Genomic DNA, 19,642 nt, shown 5'->3' on the forward strand with positions numbered 1-19,642 from the left:
GCTGGTGGGTCTCCTGTGTGGGGCCAGTGTGCTGCACCAGACTGTGGGGTCACTCTCGACGCCTGTGCTGTACCGCTACCCATGCCATGAGCCCCCAAGCCCCTGTAGTGCAAGTTTGCAAGAGCATAGGGGAAGACTATAGAGGGTGCCTGCATCCTCTGCTCCTGCCTCAGCTTCCACTGCCCATCCACATGTAGGAGCTGGAGAGGTAGCTCAGTCCAACTGTGATTTAGCTCATTTTCTTCCACATGCCTTTTCCAGGCAGGATCTCTGTGCTGTGAGGTCTTTCCCTTCCTTTCAGTCCTCAGCAGGAGGGTGAAGGTGAGGATACAGCCCCTGCACAAAGCAGCACATGTGCCAAGATGCACTGGGACATCTGTGAAGCAGCACAAGCACAAGACATGAGTGAGGGTCCCAAGCTCATCAAGTAAATGACACACAGGTTTTTGGCACTCAGAGTGACACATTTGGACTTTACAGAGATGTGACAGACTGTGGCTTTTCTGTTCTTGTGCTAGTGAAGGGAAAAACCATGCACACCCTTTGCTAAAGTCATGCGAAGACTCATTCTAAGCTAGTAAACCACAAAAATTAGACCATGAAGCAGAAAGTGCCTTGACTATTCTCCCCCATTTTAACAGAACAACTGGTGTGCAAACCCCCACTCATTTCACAAACCATTGTGGGCACATGTGGTAGGGGACAAGCAGGGCCCCGTGTTCCCTGTAACAAGTTATGGTTATCGAAATCCAGCCTGCAGGAAGGTTGGTTGGGTCCTTTGCAGCAGATGGGAAGACATGTAATCAGCGTCACGGTCAGAAGCACAGCTAGGGCTGGGGTATAATGAAGCCTCTCCAGTGTGCCCATGGTGGGAACAGGTTTGGGATGTGGTTCTTCTGCCTTGGGGCATAGAGCAGGTTTGCAGGCAAGGCAGCTGAGCACATGTCACTGCTGGCCGAAACTGTCTTGGCCGTAATCCAGGTAGGGGAAAAAGAGTCTTGATGATTCAGTTCAACCTTCGTGAAAAGAGGTTTACTTCTGTCAAAAAGTGTTATCGCAGCCACAAGAACCCAGTCACGCCAAGTGTGGCATTTGCATGTATGAATACATATCTTTGCTTTTGGGGGCCTTACTATTTGCTTTCTGATTCGAGGGATGTAAACATTTTTGTTTGCAAATTTTGCCAGGAATGTGGGTCTGTTGGGGAAAAAAGTGGAGCTTTTAGTGGAGAATATAGTGACATTCTCACTATATTATCTTTACTGTAGGAGCAGCCTTCAGAAAAGTGTCTCACTAATATAAGAGTAGCAACAAAATCACAAGAGCTACCAACATAAATTTAACTGCTTTCAGCCTTCTTAGTTAGGTCTACAAAGAGTCCAGAATTTGCCTCTTACAAAATGTACATTAAAATTGTGCAGCTATATTTATATATCTATTAATCCCATAGTAATAAGGGTTACATTTTAATTAAAAATGTCAGAAATTCAGTTCCTTCTCTGCCATCTGCTAAGACCTGACATGGCTCTGAAACAATTAATGATGCTGCAGCCTTAGACAGAAAAACAGTTCAGCATTTTTCTTTTATTCATGTGGCTGAATGCCAGTCAAAGTAGCATAAACAAAGGGCCACTGAGCTCTTACATCAAGGTGTTCAGGGCAGTGGGAATCTTGTCTTTGGATCATTTTGTTCAAAAATGTGTTTGGCATTACTACAGTAAATGTCCTGTACATCTTGTTTGGGGCGTGATGTCTTGACAACCTGCAAACTGACTTTACTGCCGCTTCGGAAGTGCTCAGGGGCATTGCTGAGAGCATGGGCAGGTTGGTAGGAAGGCTGTTCTGTGTAGCTGCCAAACTTACCAGTGAGTTCTGCTGCAGGAAGGTGTCCTACCTTTTTTTTTGTCGCTTGAAGGGGAACCTCTCTGCCCTGCAAGTTGTCATCACAGCCCATGAGTGGTTCTTTCTGTAACCACCTCAGGCCTCTGCTAGTTTGCAGCAGCAAATTCAGCCAAAGCATATTTCTTATAGGGGAAACAACAAATTTACAGTTTCAGTGCTATCTAGCAAATTTATGCCTTAATCTTTTAAGATTAGAATCTGCATTTGGTTTATTGTGTCTTTACATCATGTCCTTGAAATTTCAAAGCACTTCATCATTGTTTATTTAACGGATCTCCTCATAAAAAGAAGTAGAGGAATTTTGTTCAGTTTAGTAGGTATGAGCTTCTCTGGTACATACCAGGATTGGTTTTTAGCTTGCAGGGGGGTTCTTTAAAAAGTTCGACACAGTTTTCTTATAGCCTGTCCTTTGAACAGCAGAATTCAATTACAGGAGTTCTTGAATGGCATCCAGTCCCCTACCTCAGGCAACCGCTGGTGCTCAGCGAAACAGTCGTCTTAAAACAAGCATTCATTTTCCTTGTAGACCTGAGGCGCCCACATCTGGGGCACCTGCTTTCTCTCTGCTGACATGAGAAGAAACAGACACACTGAGGGCTTCTTACTGTAGGAACTTAAAATCTAGGTGCAAATTTTAGATGTTTCAGAATATATTCCACCCCTTAGAAGTTATTTCCTGCATGGTACTATATTTCTGTGGCTTTTGTCAATTTTTGTGGATTGAAACCAGACTTCCATGCTGAGCTGACATGTTTTTTGCTTTTATGAGTTGTTAGACTATTATAAGCCTCCTGCTTCTCCAGGAGGGCACAGATTTATGCATATTGAGCACTGACATGCAGACCAGAGTATGAAATCACATGTTTTGAAAGCACTTCTGCATATCATGAATTTAATAATTGAAGACTACAGGCCTTCTATAATATGTTCATTGTTCTTTAAGCAGAATCAACTCAGCTGTTGTTCATTTCAAAAGCCAAGATGCATTTTGAAATGAGTGATGGTCTAAAAAATATCTTCATTGACCGCAAACCTAGGGAGGCTCAAAGGTAGGAGAACCAACTTGAGGACACCTCAGCTGAATAAAATAGTAACTGAAAGACCACAACAGCCAGAATACAAAGCATTTATTTTCAAAGATGCAATGCGGGGATCTTCATTTTGCTTGCAGCCAAGTTTACTTCTTGTATGCTTTTTGTTGCATGCTGAGCATCACTCATTAAACATAAGACCTCCATCTAAAACGTAATAGTGTCTGTCCATCATGTAGAATGTCCTATCGTGCTGACGAAATGGATTTTTATTGACGATGTAAGTAGTGCTGCAGGCCTGTGATGGAGCTGAAGCTGAATTAGGTTACGGGTGCAGAGAAGCAGTTCGTAACTGAGACTCCCTGGGGAGCGGGGAATGTCCCTCTGGACAGTAATTGTGCCTAGGCCTCAGATGGCTCATCTTGCTTCCATTTTCACCCCTTATGAATTATTCTTCCCTGCTATTTGGAAAGGTCATAGGTCAGTACTGCTCCAAATCCCCTGGTTTTTGACAGAAAATACATCTCATGAATAATGAAGTGTGGCTTTGTGCACACCAGGATAACAGTTGAGTGAGGAAGAAAGGATCCTCCCCACAGAAGGAACTTCTATGTGTGTTTTGAACAATTCATCACCATGCACAAGAAGTCCATTTCTGTCTGCAAGTGTTAGTATAGGCTCCTAACCAGAAGCCACATGTTCAGGAAAAGCTGAGAACAATGTCTTGCACGCTCCCAGTCCCAAACAGTGACAGTATTTGAAATTAAAATTGTTCCTTGAAGTATCTTGCTATATAAATCATTTGGAAGTGTGACTCCTTATCAGTTATTTAGAAATGCTGAATTTTAGCTGAGAAAATGTAATAGCAGAACCCTGGTTGAGCGTTGGCTGATAACCTAAATGTGCTGACCATGAGAAGCATACAGATTATACATAAAACCCAGAGACTAAAAATGAACCTTGAATTTTCAAGTGCAAAACAGGCTCTGAGAAAATAAGATAAATTCAGGTATTTTTCAGCTTTGGCCTGGAGTCCAAATTCTGTTCAACCTGCTTTGCTGCTGGCTGTGATTGACGACTGACTGGACATCCATTAATGAGAGTGAGACAGCTGAAACTAAGGGCAACTCAGGAGATCACACTGGTCAAAATTGTAAAAAGAGAAGTAATATTAGTCCGACCTGGGTTTCTGTCATTTAGATCAAAATATGTCATGAAAACAGCATAAGAGACTTTGCTGAAGTCCAACCTAAACTACTCCATGATCTTTGTACATTCCCAGTTCTACTCTAAATTATTTAGAACTGGTTCTGAACGTTGCCTATTTGTTGCATCTCTATTTAAATAATTCTATAAAGAACTCTTGTTGGGGGTTTTGTAGGTGGGAAGGAGTTAAGTTTTTTTAAGCAGAGAGTTTTGGGCAGGCATGTAAGCTGCATTTTTTTAGCTACCAATAGGTCTTTGAATATACTCTGTGCATATTGGGATATATTACATTATTTGTCAAAACTGTTGCAAATGAGACACATGAGCTGACTCAATCTATTGACTGATTACATAAGATACTGAGAATCCAGGTCAAAGCAAAATTACCTTTCAGAAACTACCAGTTTAGAGACCGGGTCTTCTCTTTATCCTGTAATTTTCCTCATCACATAAAAATTTTGAAAGATTTTTCAAGAACCACAAAACCTAATTTTTTACAGGATCTAGGAAGAGAAGGTTGTGCTTTAGAAGGTTTATTCAATTGTGCATGAAATCCTGTTGCCTGTAAAAGAAAAACAAAATATTTTTTTCCAGATGCTCCTCAGGGTAGTAACCCAAAAACATTTTGCCACTGAAATCATTTTTGCACAGGGCTAATCCTGAGGCTTTACGCTATCTGCCAGTCAACTACTGATTCAGAAGCCTCAAGAGCAAGCAAGGCACTCTCTTGGTATTTACACTATACCACAAAATCCTGTCCATCCGGCACATGGTATGTGTACGCGCATGACATTTGAACAGAAATTACTACAGTGTGTATTTTTTCTTTTTTGTTTGGGGGTTTTGTTTATTTGTTTCCCTGGAGGGGGACTTCCTGCAGGAGGCATTGCACAGGATCCCAATGAGTTTGTTGTGCAGTTATCAAAAGAATAATTATCAACATGGGATTAAATTAACATCTTTTAGAGGTCAAGCTTTCACTTTAAGCTTTCCTGTCTCTATGCATTTGATTTTTCATGTTCTTTGATCCCAGAATTGCAAGAAACTATTTACTATAAAATCATTTAAAACCTCATCGTGGAGAGCTGGACAGTGGTGCTCAGTGCTGAAAGGGTTAGTGTGAGAGAGAAACAAGGCTGAATAAAATATAATTCTCATGATGCTCATCCACATGATGCTTAATTAGTCCTCATTTGAGGGAACTGAGAAGCTGCAAACCAGAATAAACATTGCTTTTATGGATGGTAGTGTCAGATGAACATTTGGAAGAAAGTAACAAAAAATATTTGGTTTTTTCTTCCAACTTGCAGCCATCCTTAGACCACAGGACAATGGAAATGGAAGCTCAGGAAATAATTTATGTGACTTCTCCAGCTCTCTGCATATCTCCATGACCTATTCACAGAAGACATGGTCTAGAGTTTTTTGCCTACTGTGAGCCAGAAAATAATCAGGGCCAACATGGTGCTAGAACAGGCTGGCATAATATTCTACCTCACCTTCATCCACAGACATAGATACTTACAGATTGTAAGAACCCCTCAGTAAATGTTAAATCATATAAATTACAAATTTAGCTCCAGTTTTTGCAGGAAGGAACTGGGTATTTATGCAGCTATTTATGCAGCTGCAGCTGTTATCATGCGCATTTGTTTGGTTTTTACACACATACTATTATAGAAGAAAAAGTCTTACTCTAGAATTGGCAAGTCCAATTCAGCTCCCACTTTGCTAATTAGCATTTGATGAGGCTACTTGATCTTGCGTGTAACACTTTTCATCAATAATTGGTGGCACTACTATGCATTAAGTGCTAATACATTATTTCTAGGAACATTAAGGCCTGGAGTGATTGCCACAGTCATTGTTTTATGGAGTCAGCGAATTAGAGAAACGAGTCACAGGAATCTTAAGGACCATTAGCTTATTTTTTGTGATATTTCCAGAGGACAGTATGTCAACCTATGTGAGTTGAATGTTTGAGTGTTTTTCTCTTATTTTAAAGTAATATTAAAGAGAAATTTAAAGTAAGCTGTAAATATGCATTCAAGACATTAAAAGAAATTTTCCTGAGAATTAATGAATGTGATAAGTGCCCTGTGGTGAGACAGTGCTGGATTTGCTTTGAAGTCAAAATAGAGATTTCTGGTTAGTGATTTTCTGGATGATAAGAACATTCATATGATAGTAGCAGCAATTATTTTTCTGTGAAGGCTGCTGCAACCTGCAATATCATTGTACTCTGTTCCTAGTTTTATCACTGTCTTCATGACTTCTATTCCCCTCCAAGACTGAGTCCCATGCTTTTGCAAGGCACTTCACTAATCGCTACACGCACCACATCTTTTCAAATTAAACCACAAACGTGGCCTTAAAGTACTGGTAAAAATCTACAAGGGAGAGGAAAAGCTAGTTTATGCTGGAAGTCCAGACCACTAATTCTTATGCTTTCATAGATGTGTGGATGGGAAGAGAGAAAAGGGGAAGAACTTGAGGTGAAGTTTCAGCCCAGATGAGTGGTTATTACCTTTAATTTCCTGGTCTCTGTGGGCTTCTCAGTAATGTTTTGTCAGGCTGGTTGCTTTTAAATGTATGTCAGAGCTGACACAAGAGGCAGCAACGTCTCAGTAGTGTATTATTTGCCCAGGAGTATATGCTATAAACTGTAACAGAAATATATCATTACGTATATTAGAGTGCAATTTGTTTTGATGGTCCTGTAGTTCTCTTGCAAATAATATTTAACAATTGGAGGAGGAATGAGATCCATCTGAGCTTAGACATGTTGCGGTGACTTCTCAGGAAGTTGGACTGTTTGTTCTCACTAGGAAACGTTGACCCTCAGGCTGGACAGTCATCTGAAAAGTTCATTTTTGTCAGCTAGCTTTGGCGCTCTTCATTTTGCATGGCACCTGACTGGTGCCTGGTGCTGGGACTTGCTTAAGGACCTAAAAAAGGTGTTGGAAATGCTGTGTGGGGACCAAGAGCAGAGACCTCGTGTTCTGCTGCTGTTTTGCTCCAGATGACCACACTGCCACTAGGACTAGATCAAGTATAGCCAAGCCCCAAGATACCTTTGTGCAGAGCCATTTTTCATTCTTGGCCCTCACGTGAAGTCTCCTTGTAACACTCAACACAGAGACTGGGAGAAAGACACAGGCAATTTTTAAGGAGGACTCAAGGCATGAGTTACGAGTTTCTATAAGGCATTAGCTTGAGTTAGTGGGGCAGGGGTATGTTTCAGTGGTCATAAGCAGGCTGTTATGTTTGCAGACACAAGGTCCTTTTATATTATTATCCAGCCCATTGGTGCATAATCACCTACTACTACAGAGTAGCTGGTGGTAAAAACAAGTAGCACAGCATGAGCTGGGAGCAAGATATCTGTCACACAACATCATTGTGCCCATGTGTGTAGTCTGGGAGTTTTACTCAAGATTTAGCCTTCCACAGTACAGGTGACTTTGCTGTGCTACTAATGGGCACAAAGAAGCACAAATTAGTGCAGAGGTATCCAGAGGTGGTCTTCAGTGTGCCTTCGTGCAGCCACTTTTCCCTGCTAGCTGGCACATGAGTCTGTATTGTCCCTTGGAAGAGAAGAGCTCTTGCTGTTGAGCTGAAAACATCAGCAGTGGTAAGTGATACTCGGAGGATGTCAGATTGGCGTGGGAGCATGAAGAAGTTGGATTTGGCTGTTTAGTGGCCTAAAAAATGGGATAAGAGTTGGCAACATCTAGCTCAGAAAACGGCACACCACCTTTAGAGTAAATGGCCTCCTAATCAGGAGGTGTGCTACAGTATGATTACCCAGCAGGTCACTTCTAGAAACTCAATGGCCAAACATTTAAAGGCATTAGAGGCTTATCAGGATACAGAGGGGCACCAAATGGCATTTTCAGAAGTGACTCTCATTACTTAGATTGCAATAAAATCCATGGGAATCAGGCAGTTAAGTACCTCTTAATGCCTCCCTGAGAAAACTCTGCAAGGAGCCTGTTTTTATTAATAGGTGCCCACATGCCTCTTAAAAACCTGGCTGTTGGAGACATCTCATCTTGGGTAAGGCTTAGTGACAGTGAGTAGCAGAGCTGGAAAAAGGATTAAGATGCAAATGCTGTAGTGTTTGGGCTCTCCCTATGTAATGCCTGTGTGTGGCTGTATTTGCATGCCTGGTGCCACAGAAAGGTGGATCAGGCAGGGATGTGCCATCAGAAAGAAAAGATGTGGCACGCAGACGTCCCAAAATGTATTAAAGCAGGGAACAAAAAAAATCAGAACATCCTCTTAGATCCCCATTCCCCTGAGCAGATGAAGAGGAAATGAGAACGTGTTTAGTACCTTATTCCTTAGATCACAATAGCAAAAATACAACCTGTCTCCAGGGCTAAATAAAGAAGGAAGACAAACTAAGCCCCACTACCAGCTGTGATGGAGAAAGGCCTGCTGTGTTCTCCAGGAGGATTATTAGTGTCACCAGCAGCTGAGGTCACCCACCCAAATAGTAGGAATGGAAAGTGGAAAGTTAAACTTCCAACAGATATAATCAAAAGTATGAAGAAACAGTAGATTATTCTTTCACAAAATTCATTTTTTTCAAAATCTTATTGCAAATATTATCTTGCAAAATAATCTAACAATATTGTATCTTATAATATGAGCTAATTAGTGATGCCTAAAAGAGAGAACAGGACCTTGAAAGAGGAAGTTTAGAAAGCATTCACCAACTGTGTCAGGGACTGCAGTTTAAATGCAAAGCTGGTGAATGTTCACATGCATAGTGGCAATCAGGCAGCCACCAAGAGAATTCATCAAGGAGCACAAGAGGCAGATGAAGCTGCAGAGCAGAATACTTGTGTGAAAGTAAATGCCAAGGTGTGAATAGAGAAGCTGAATTCAATGCAGTGGAAGGCCAGCGGGTCCTGTGGAGTAAAACCTGGTGATGAAAAGTGGGGTCATAGAAAGACTGGCAAGTACACCATCGTGTCAAAGCCTGCAGGGGAGAGCAACTAAAGAAAAACTGGAGCTCAATCAGGAAGCAGGCACTGATTTAGAGTTTGGATGCATATGATACTAGGCTGTGCAAAGTGGCAAAAATGAATGGTTTGTAGAGTCCTGGCTGGCACCAGATCCAGCAATATTGCAGTAACAGGACATAGGCAAGAAACTGAATGTCAGACGGATAGAGAACATACAAGACTATGGGAATTTCTTTGGGATTATTCAAGGGAAGAAAGCAACATTGTCATCTAGCAACACTGAATGGCAATTACATGATGTTTTAATCCCTAGGTCTGTATGTTAGTACAAGCATAATAGCGCATAGAAAGTACTTGGGCTCATGCTTCCAGTAATAGAGAAGACACAGAAGCCATCACTGTCAATGCAAACAGGCAAATAGATGATGCTTAGACCGCTACGCTGCTCTCCGGGCTTGAGCCCGTCTCTTTGCAGAGTCGGGCTGGCTTTGCTCAGGGTGCCTGCAGTGGGCACTCCTGGCTGGGATAGCAGCACCTCTGCAAACTCTGCCTTTGCTGAGGCGTGCAGAGAGGCTCGTAGGAGTTAAGGAAGGAGTTGCATGTGTCTTACGCAGCTGTGAGCTTCTCTGCCTTTACGGTTGCACCCTAAGGCTCTTCACTCAGCTCTGGTTTTTCATGAGATGAAAACAAAGTGGTTTGTCCTACCAGAAAAGGGTGGGGACCAATCTGTTTTCTGTTTTCTGGGAGGCAGTTTCTCTAGCTCAGAGCAGGCGTACACTGGTGGCACAATATGAAGAAGTTTGAAGGAGCCAATTTCTCACCTCTTGGGTGAGGCAGTGGTCAGGTCTCTCTGCCCAGCACCTTCTGCAATCCCTAACCCCATTAACCAGCTCAGAATAACAAATGAGGGATCATTCTCAACTATCCCTACATTTTTGGGTGGGTTGGGGTTTTTTTCTGTAAATTGATATTATCTCACTGACGTGACAGGCAGGATTAATAAAGCCTTAGTCACAGAACTGGAAAGAATGCTTACTTTTACACATAGGACTAGGAGCTGCCTGGAACCTTCCTTGTTTGAGCAAGCAGCCAGAAAATGAGGGGAAATAATGAGAAAAAGGAGATGTACTTGTCACTACAATTTCATGATAGAGCGTAGATGTCAGTGAGAGAGGAGACAGCTTGCTTCTTGTTGCCAAAAGCCATGGAACCACAGAGCAGTGTCTTCATATTTTGCTGCATGATTTCCTAATGATATTATGTTAATATACAGCAATGCAATATAGCTTAACAATGCACTATCAAGACATGACACTGTAATAATTATGTGGACTTCTTTGGAATGAGGTGGCCTTGAAATCCATTAATTAAGTAGCAATGTGTGTCTTGGTTTAATTTGGTGTCATTTGTAAGTGCAAAAAATGTCCCTATGTTTCTGTTCCCAAAATAAATCAGTATTTACTGCTTCTTAGATAGCATTTGGAAACAGAAAAGCTGCTCTGAGGGTCTGTGAACTGCTCAGAATCTTTGTATTACGTAATAGCTCTGTCTGAACCTGCAATTTGTGCATAAACTTTGGATCCTACATTATAGAGCCATTCTGCATATGGATGTGCATGCAGCATTTAGTTAAACTTACTAAAAAAGCATTTTGCACAAGTAAGCCATTACAAGTCCCATCAGCCCAGCTCTGCCCTGTCTTTGCAGCAAAGATGTGTTGCTACAGGCCTTGGCATTACTTCAGGAGAAGTTTCCAGTCAGGATTCATTTTTGACATGGATGAATGAGGGCTCTGGTGAGACAACTCAAAAGAGTTTGCCCTACATACTTTTGCTGAGCATTAAGCTTTGAAAAATGAACGATTACATTGAGAATTGCCTCTCAACATTAATAACTGGAAAAGATCTGCTCAGTTCTCTATGAGAGTGGGGATTTATTTGCTGTGGTAGAAGTGGCATGGACTCCTACTTTCTCCATTTAGAGGTACTCCTGTTTTGGGTTGTGTTGTCACCTTTTTCTTATGGAGAAGAATATTCCTGATGATAAAAACAGTATGCAGAGATGAGACTGCATTTTGGAAATTGAATTGTATCTTCTTCTTCATAGATCCACAACCTTTAACTAAAAGAGTACAAATTTTAAAACAAACTTTTGAGGGGAAAAGGTTACCTTTGCCAAAGAAGGTATTACTGCAGAGATGTACATGTTGAGCTGATTTTACAAAGCAGTTAAGTAGTTTTGCGTTCTAAAACTTTTAAGATCTGCACACAAGGCACAACTAAATTTCTCTGACAGGTACATGGAAATGCTCTTAATAACCTAATATCCCTTGTGTCAGAAATGTATTTTTGGAATGTGTAAGGCTAAAAGATGTCTTTTTTAATACAGTATCATGAAGTTAGAAAGTCTAGGAATTGATAAAAGATATTATTTTTTTCCTCTGTGCCTTCACCCCATAGCATTTTAGGAAATGGTGGACTTCATCTTAATCCTTGTATGTTCTTCTTTGTGTATTTTCAGGATTCCTCTTCGATTGGAACAGCCACGGTGGCTGGTCCCAGGACAAGTGCAATAATTGGAGATCAGGGAACACCACTGAAGGTCCAGCTCCCCCTCAATATGTAAGCAGCTCATCTCAGTCACTGCATACTCTTTGTTTCCAGTTGTGCGTGTGTGTGTGTGTGTTTGAAATCTGAAAGTGTGACTCTCAGCTCAGGAGCATTCTGAGAAGAGAGAGACTGCAATTTCATACATGACCCAGCCTCTGTTGAAATTGAAAAATGAGTAGAGAAAGGCAAGACTTCCCCCTTTCTCTGTGAGCCCTTTTAGACTCCTGGTATATTTATTATTGCTGTATGAATCACTGTGAAGCAAATGGAATGCCTCTCAGCTACAGAAAATCTTCTTCCTTCATTTAAAGCTCTCAAAAAAACGTAGTCCCATGCAATCAAACACCTGATACATTCATTATTAACTAGAAAAAATGATCCAATTGCATTTTTTCACTGCCATAAACAAAGGTAATGAATGAATTTCTAAAGTGCAAGTGTATTGTGGACATATGAGCTTACTGAAGAGTGTGTGGAATAACAGAAGGTTGACTAGGTACAGAACAAAAAGGGTAGACTTCATTATAATAAATCTCTTCTAGCCTCATTGGTTTATCTGGTACCTGTCTAGTTAAACAACTGAACTCTTTCCTCTCATCACATACACCTTGTGAAAGCAGTAGAACTATATAGCCACACACAAGTATGCACACCACCTATTTTAGGGTTTTATGATATGACTAAACCGAGGTCTGAATTCACAAATAAATCCTAAAATAACATAGCAAATGTGCTTGAAGGAGAATAGGGGACTTACTTGGAACAGAACCAAAACAAATTTGTTCTTGGCTACTAAGGTGAGTTCTTCATACCTGAGGGGTACTGCATACCATTGACTGCCCCACAGAGAGACCTCATCATCAACCTGTGGTCACCCTATGCAGCCTGTGTGGCACATAGCAGGGCACAAATTTATTTTAAATGTTGCTCAAACTAGGAAACAGTAACTGGCAGTACTTCCAGCATTTAGTTGCTGAATCAGGACATTTTCCAGCTCTCTGGCAATGCCCCTGCCTCTGTGCCTCAGCAAGCCTCCTCTTCTCCCTCCCATGCTTCTCCTGTCGTCTCCCCTGTGAAGCAGCCTCGTAGTCTGGTCTGTGATTTTGCATTTGTGAGCCAAGTTCCAGTCAAAGAGGAGGCGTTATCTGAAAGCTGTAGCAGAACTGGGGAGGTACAACCCTAGGCAGAGCCCTGGGTCTTCTGTGTTAAAATAGTCACAGGCAGCTCCCCAAGGCCAGGAACGTGAGCTACCTTCTTGCTTAGGCCTTTTTTAGGGAACTTTTAATAAAGATTTTGGCTTCCTCTAGGTCCTTCTCCCTAACCCTTAGCCTCACTGTTTCACGTAGCCCAGAATAACTTGCTATTACATTTTGCAAGATTTCAGATTGTTGTTTTAACACTTTTTTTCTCAGTTGTAGAGAGTTTGCTGGTGAAGTTTCACACCTAAAATCTAGAGAACAGTGAAATGTGTCCAAGTTCGATGGCTTTGGCTTAAGGCAAAAATCTGCCTCAGCAAACGGGACCACTAGCTGTGATCCCCTGCAAGAGGAAAAGCCCAGAAATGCTTTCTGGGGCGGGAAGCTGCATGCACTCAAATTGTTTTCAGCCGTGTATGAGAGCAGGTGTCCCGCCAGCTCTCCCACAGCCCCAGCTCTGCCAACACACAGGGCGCACGCCTGTCCCCATGGGGCTGGCATGCCAACCATGGCCAGGCAGCGGACCCAGGCTGGGCCTGTCACTAGGTTTGGAGAAGCCCCTGCTTCTTTGCAGACTGATAGAGGAAACCCGCAGGGAGAGGCATCCTCACTGCCCCATGTAGGTGGTGGGATCACTGGTCCACAAAGAAAGCATTGATCACCTGCGTTGTCCCAGGGTCAGGCTATGTAGTTATCACATACAAGTTCTCATCAGCTTAGCCATACAGAGACTGGTCAGTTTTGGCATGGAGCCCAGGCTGGGCTGTTGTACACCTTCTTTTAGTCTCTGCAAGGATTTTGCTACTCTCTCCGGAGGATGTTTAGGCTCTTTGTGATGTTGCTTATTCAGGATTACTGGAGGCTGAGTTGGGGGAATTTGCAGGGAGAAACAGAAAGAAACTAGTAGAAGAGCTGGAGATAGCTGCAAGGGAAAGCAGCGTATGGTCCACTTAAGGTAATTTTCCTTGCACTTTCTTCCAGCAGCTCAAACTGTAGATTACATTATTGCATGTAGCCTCTCGGGGTAAGGGTTAGCCCTAAGTAAGTCTATCTAAAATGCTCTGTCCTTGACCCCCCACTTTACCCATAGCTTCTGAATGTGAGCCCTGTGTAAGCAGCAACTTAAAAAGCGGTAAAGCCGCACTTTCTGCTTCCTGGAGTGAGTACAGTCTTGGCACTTTCTGTTATGTCCTAGCAGAGCACTGTGCTGGAGGATTAGTGCTGGAGCATGTAACCTTTTTTCATGTCAGGGTGATAATGTTCTTCAGTTCATGTGTAGCCTCATGTTTTCCATCAGGTGAACAGCTACAGACCTGCTGAGGACGACCTGATTATATAGGCTAAACAAAGGATGTGCAGGATGGTTTCTCCCATCTGTTGACTAATGAAATATAGTTTCTGATTAGGTCTTTGTACCCCATGCACGTGGTAAACTGAGCCAGGCGCATCAGCCTAAGCATGCCCCAAGGAGCTGTTACCAAATATTTCATATTCTGCTCATTACTGCTGTTTATTTACTGCCTTCAGAATAAAAATAAGAAAATCTACTGGTACCATAAAGGAATAGAATCAGGAAAACTAACAGGATTTATTCCTCAATTATATTTCCTGGATAGCAGAAGTAAAAAGCCATATATCATTTTTATTTGCTGCAAGCCTACAATCACAATGGTTACAGTTTTCATTATTTCTCTGTTTCCCTGCTGTAAAAGGTGGGCAGCAAGCCTGCTCTCACCCACCCCTGAGCCTAAGAGCATTCTGCTGCACTTTGTAGTGTAAATGCACTTTCCTTAGGTGTTTCCCGATTTGCCTTAGTCACTTTGCACAGCTTGTAATGCATAAAGCAAAAAAACTCAAGAAAGTACAACCTTGATGAAGAATTACCAGAAATCCCTTTTTGCATTTGTAGAAGGGCGACAGTACCAAATTAAAATTGGTATTTACAAAGAAAGTGTTGTTCTGTGTGTGCGTTCTTGCTATCCTATCCCAACTTTCCATTATTCACCAAAGTGCAAGCAATCGTTCTTAATTTTCAGCAAGGATCTCTCTAAACAGAGAGAATACCTACAGGGACATTAAGTTGTAGTCATTTCACAACATTAGACACATCCCTGAAGTAGTAATGGAAGAACAAAAGAGAGATAAAAAGAAAGAGTCTAAACAAAGGGAATAAATATAAGCTGCAATTAAATAAATAAAAAGTTCTACATATTGGGTCCTGGATTAAATAGTTATTAGTATACTTGCATACAAAACTTCCAAAGCCAAATTCTACCACTTTGCTTGCTTAAGCAAAAATCCCCTTGCAGAATTCGGCTCATTGTCACTTTTTGTTTTACCCACATAATACAAGAATTACCATACTGGATCAGAACAGTTCGGTGTCTTGTTTCTAAAACTGGCCAGCATAAATAGCGTCAAGAAAGCTGCAAGAAAGGCTGCCTTAAACTTGTATTAAAGTAGCCTGTAAGAAAAGTTTCTTCTGAAAATCCATAGTAGCGGCAGCTCGCACCCTGAAGCATATGAATATATACTTCATCCAGATGTTAGGCTTTGCAAAGCCTTCCCATTCAAGCCCTTGTTACCCTGGTTGTCTTTGTAATTACCTTGTCCTTCTGAAACTGCTGCTAAATTCTTAACTTCAGTGCTACTTTGTGGCAGTGTTTTGCCAGTGTTGTGCCCTGGGTGAGAAGTATGTCCTATTAATTTCTAAATTGCCTCCAATTTTAATCTGATTAGTTATTCCTGTACTGTCTTATCATCAGCTTGATCTTGTCTCTGCCGTTCCTTGTTTGGTACACTGTAATGATGTCCCTTTTTAACCATCATTTCTGAGCAGTGTTTCTGCTTTGTGCTCTGTGTGGGGTTGGAGTTGAAGCTGGACAGGTGGTTGTCGATGTCAGCTGTGTGCTTTCTTCTTGTGTCACCTCTTCCCACAGCTACCTAGCCCTGTACGCCTACAAGCCTCAGAAGAATGATGAGCTGGAGCTCCGCAAAGGTGAGATGTACCGGGTCATTGAGAAGTGCCAGGATGGCTGGTTCAAGGGGACATCTCTGAGGAGTGGTATGTCTGGTGTCTTCCCAGGCAACTATGTGACGCCTGTTTCAAGGTGAGGACCACTGGCCAAGGTGGATATGCCTGAGCTGGGACTGGGAGGGATCTGCGTCTGGAGGATGCTTAAAACAAACGTAGCTCTGCTTTTAAATCACATTCTCCTTCCAGAAATTTTCTGGCGACAACGTTGTACATTGCAGACTTGGGTAATGAAACTTGCTGGTTGCAGCATTGGAGTTATCCATGTTCTCAGATGACTTCACTAGTTGTGTTAGATGATGGCATTTACAACCCATGACTTTACAAAGTCTGATGTGCCCAGATTTTAGTACTGTAAAGAATCTGTTGGCTAATGATTTTTTTATTGCTATAAAACTATTGGACATGTAACAGGAATAAGCAAAGTAAGGAATGTACGTGTCTTGGTTTTCAGTAGCTGCTCGTGTAAATTTTGTTTTTCTTAAATCAAAGGTCTTGGATTGTTTGGATCAGGACTAATGTTTGAACTCTTAAAATTCAGAAGTGGTAGGAGAGTTCAGTAAATTGTCTGATTTTAGCTACCTGTGTCTCAGTTGCAAAAGATAAGAAAAGGAAAGAATAGCATGTTTGGGGAGGAATGGCATTTGTCAGAGTTCAGTATTGGACAACACCAAATAAAAGGGTGTTTCTGATCTAGAGCCCACTCTGAAATAGTCTTCAAGCTGGGGGGAAGGCTCATCAGTGTGTCCCAGACTGTTTTGCCCCACTTGCCCATATCTCCTTTAGAGAAACCATGGGTTTGCAAATTGAACTCACTCCTTCTCATATACTCTCAGTCTCTCCTCCCACATGCACACAGTCGCCACCATCTTTCAATCCTTTCCAGAGAAAGGCACCTCACAACTCAGAAAGTGTTGATCTTGAAAAATGGATCCAGGTTTGTTCCAGCTTCAGTTTATGTCAAGTTTGCAATATGTGGACTGAGCAAGACCAACAGTTAAGAGCAGGTTAGAATAAGGTTAGATAACTGAGCCTGCTGACAGTCCTAATATTGCATTTCAGTCAAAAAAAACCCATTAATTCATGGGGTCTTTGCTGTTCACCAACCTAAATGTATTTACCTGATTATATAGAGCCCCTTGGCTGCCTTCACTCCTTGCCTTTTCAGCTCTTAATTAGTAAAGAAATTCATGCTGAAGTGTTGGTGATCTGAATCAGCAAGACTTTATTAAATGCAGCATGTCACAGCTAGAACAAGACAGAGAGAAGTGCTAAAGGGCAAAAGTGCTTTCCACAAAACCCGAAAGCAGCTTTATGATTATATTTATGATCCTGTGAGCTAATTAAGTTCCTGTGTAAATCACCCTCAGTGAGAACAGCAAGAAAAATCTGTTCGCAACAAAATCTCCTATTTGCTGCACTTTCAACTTACTTTGTTCCCCTTTGACAGCAAAGCAGAGGAATAGATTCATACATGTTTTTCTGCCACTCCCTACAAAACCCAAGAAAAAGAAGATGCCCATGAATTTAATAACTCTGAACTAGATTTATAAGGTGCCAGAGCACGTGTGAGCAGAGCATGATGGAAAAAGGACAAGATGCTTTAGATGGACAGACAGGCACAGGGCAGCAGAGAAAATTTGCCACGTTCAACATCGATCCAGCTCTGTGGGAGTCACAGATAATTTCTGTACCTGTTGGTGTGCATGTTTACCTGAACACAGCTCTCAGTGGACTATTAGGTGTGCTTTCTTGGCAAACTCAATCTAGTGCAGATGGCCAAACCAGCTCCAGCTGAATCTTGCTGCTATCCTGCCAGCTCTTCACAGCAGATGACAGACAGTCAAGAATTCCATCTGGTGGGATTCCCAGCTTTTCCCTACCTGGAGGCTGATGAAAAAAAAAAAAACTGAAGAAAAAAACCACACAGATTCATTTAGCAAAATACAATCCAGGCAAACTTTGCACAATGAGATGAGTCAAGGATTTTATGACACCACAGCGGTGCTTTTCCTCCTGTGATTTTGGAGGATTGGGCAGAGAGGGTGGTTATCTTTTACACTTTTGGACCATATCTTCCAGACTCTGTTTTGGTCTCTTTCTATCAGAATTTCATTCTTCTGGCTCTTCTCCTTTCCATTCTTTTCTTAGGGTTGCTTCTTATGTCTTTCTTGTCCTCTGAATCAGACCAGATTGTTCAGCATACTCCTGTTTTCTGTTCCCACACAATAATTTTGGGGGCCCAGAAGTTCTCCCAATCCCACCCCCCATAGATTGGTCCTGTACCCTTTTGGTTGTTCTCTCCTCCCTTGCTAACCTCCTGCACTGTCTCATTTCTATTTCCTCCACCATACTTTGTTCTGAATCATATCTCCTCTGCTGTCCTTTCCTGGAGGAGGACCTTGGCACATGGAGCAGCCTGGAAGAGGAGAACAGCACAAAATGATCCCTTTGTTTCATGGCATCTACTGCTGGGGAAGGAAATTACTCAAGGACCTGAGTAAGAAACTCAGAGAAAGAGCCGCTGAGCAGCAGCTAAGTTTGTCCATTGGTGTCCTCCTGCCCCAGTCAGAGAGTTTCTAGCTCAGTGGTAAGAGGACCAAGATCTGCTCCAGGCTGAACTCCTTGCACAGGAGAAGGAGCCTCATTCCTTCCCTCTGAGGTCTACTCAGGCACTGAGATGAAATAGAAACTATTCATACAGTTTAAGTGAGCAGCAAAAGAGGGGTTGATTATTGATTGGATCTCCTTTTCAGTTAGATCAGTTGCATTCCCTTCCCTTTTGCATTTCCTTACCAAGTCTAAGCTAGGGCTACTTACAGCAGTAGGTAGTGTTCAGCCAAGCCAAGCCCTGCCAAGTCTGCTGCTTTTCAGTCTCCTTCAACAGCCACACACAGATTTGATGGTATCCATCTTTTTTTCTCCCTGTGGGGCTGTATGCAGGTTTGGTCCTAAGAAAAGATCTCTGAGTCTGTTTTAATTATCACTCCATTAGTGCCTGTAAAATAGCCTCTGGCACACAAAATGACATTTGGGAGATACCCATTTCTTCTCAATTTAGATTTGTGATTTCGCTAGGAATTATTCAGACAGAAATGCAGCTGAAGAAAAAAAGTTATGAGAAAAATTATCTTGTCCATTTTTACCCTGCACTTCTTCCCACAGGATAAGAGGGTGAAAATGTACTCCAGCATGCTTACAACTGTGTCCTGTAAAAGATAAATATGTACATATATATCTCAGTTTACTTTAACACCTGAGAGGGTACCACGTTGAACCCCCTGAATAACTGGGGGTGCTTATCAGCATGGTGGCTGGGTATTGGGGTCTCCAGCATGCTGACACTGTGTTTTGGCTCTATGCAGGGTGCCAGTGGGAGCCGGACAGCCCAGGAACAGTGGAGCTGGGGGAGCTCCGGCAACAAAAGGAGCCCCGGGAGCCATCCACCCCATCGGGGCCGGTCACTCCAACACCGCCACGGCTGTCAGACCAGTTGTTCCTATCACTGCACCTCAGATGCATCCCCAGCTACAGGCGGCCTCTCCGCAGCTGAATAACTGCTTGAGGTATTCAGCTCAGCAGCCAGCCAGCCAGCCCCGCAACGCCATGCAGATGGGTATGTGTGCACGCCCGCCGGTGCCACTCGGCCTGCATTGGCGGGGTTGATGTTGGACCCCCCGCGCCCAAG

General features: G+C 42.4%; 1 protein-coding gene across 1 annotated transcript in view; it reads left to right on the forward strand.

Annotated features, from left to right (window-relative positions):
* LOC104624134 (SH3 domain-containing RING finger protein 3-like) overlaps positions 1-19,570 on the forward strand; it is a gene marked incomplete at its 3' end in the record, with an annotated part of 20,905 nt that extends 1,335 nt beyond the window's left edge. The window contains exons 2-4 of the mRNA XM_010291422.1: positions 11,636-11,736; positions 15,860-16,030; positions 19,320-19,570. Coding sequence (XP_010289724.1) covers positions 11,636-11,736; positions 15,860-16,030; positions 19,320-19,570 — 523 coding nt within the window. The remainder of the gene's footprint in view (positions 1-11,635; positions 11,737-15,859; positions 16,031-19,319) is intronic.
* Positions 19,571-19,642: the final 72 nt, after the last annotated feature.

The sequence above is a fragment of the Phaethon lepturus genome, unplaced genomic scaffold (assembly GCF_000687285.1).
Source record: "Phaethon lepturus isolate BGI_N335 unplaced genomic scaffold, ASM68728v1 scaffold31317, whole genome shotgun sequence".
Classification (NCBI taxonomy): domain Eukaryota; kingdom Metazoa; phylum Chordata; class Aves; order Phaethontiformes; family Phaethontidae; genus Phaethon; species Phaethon lepturus.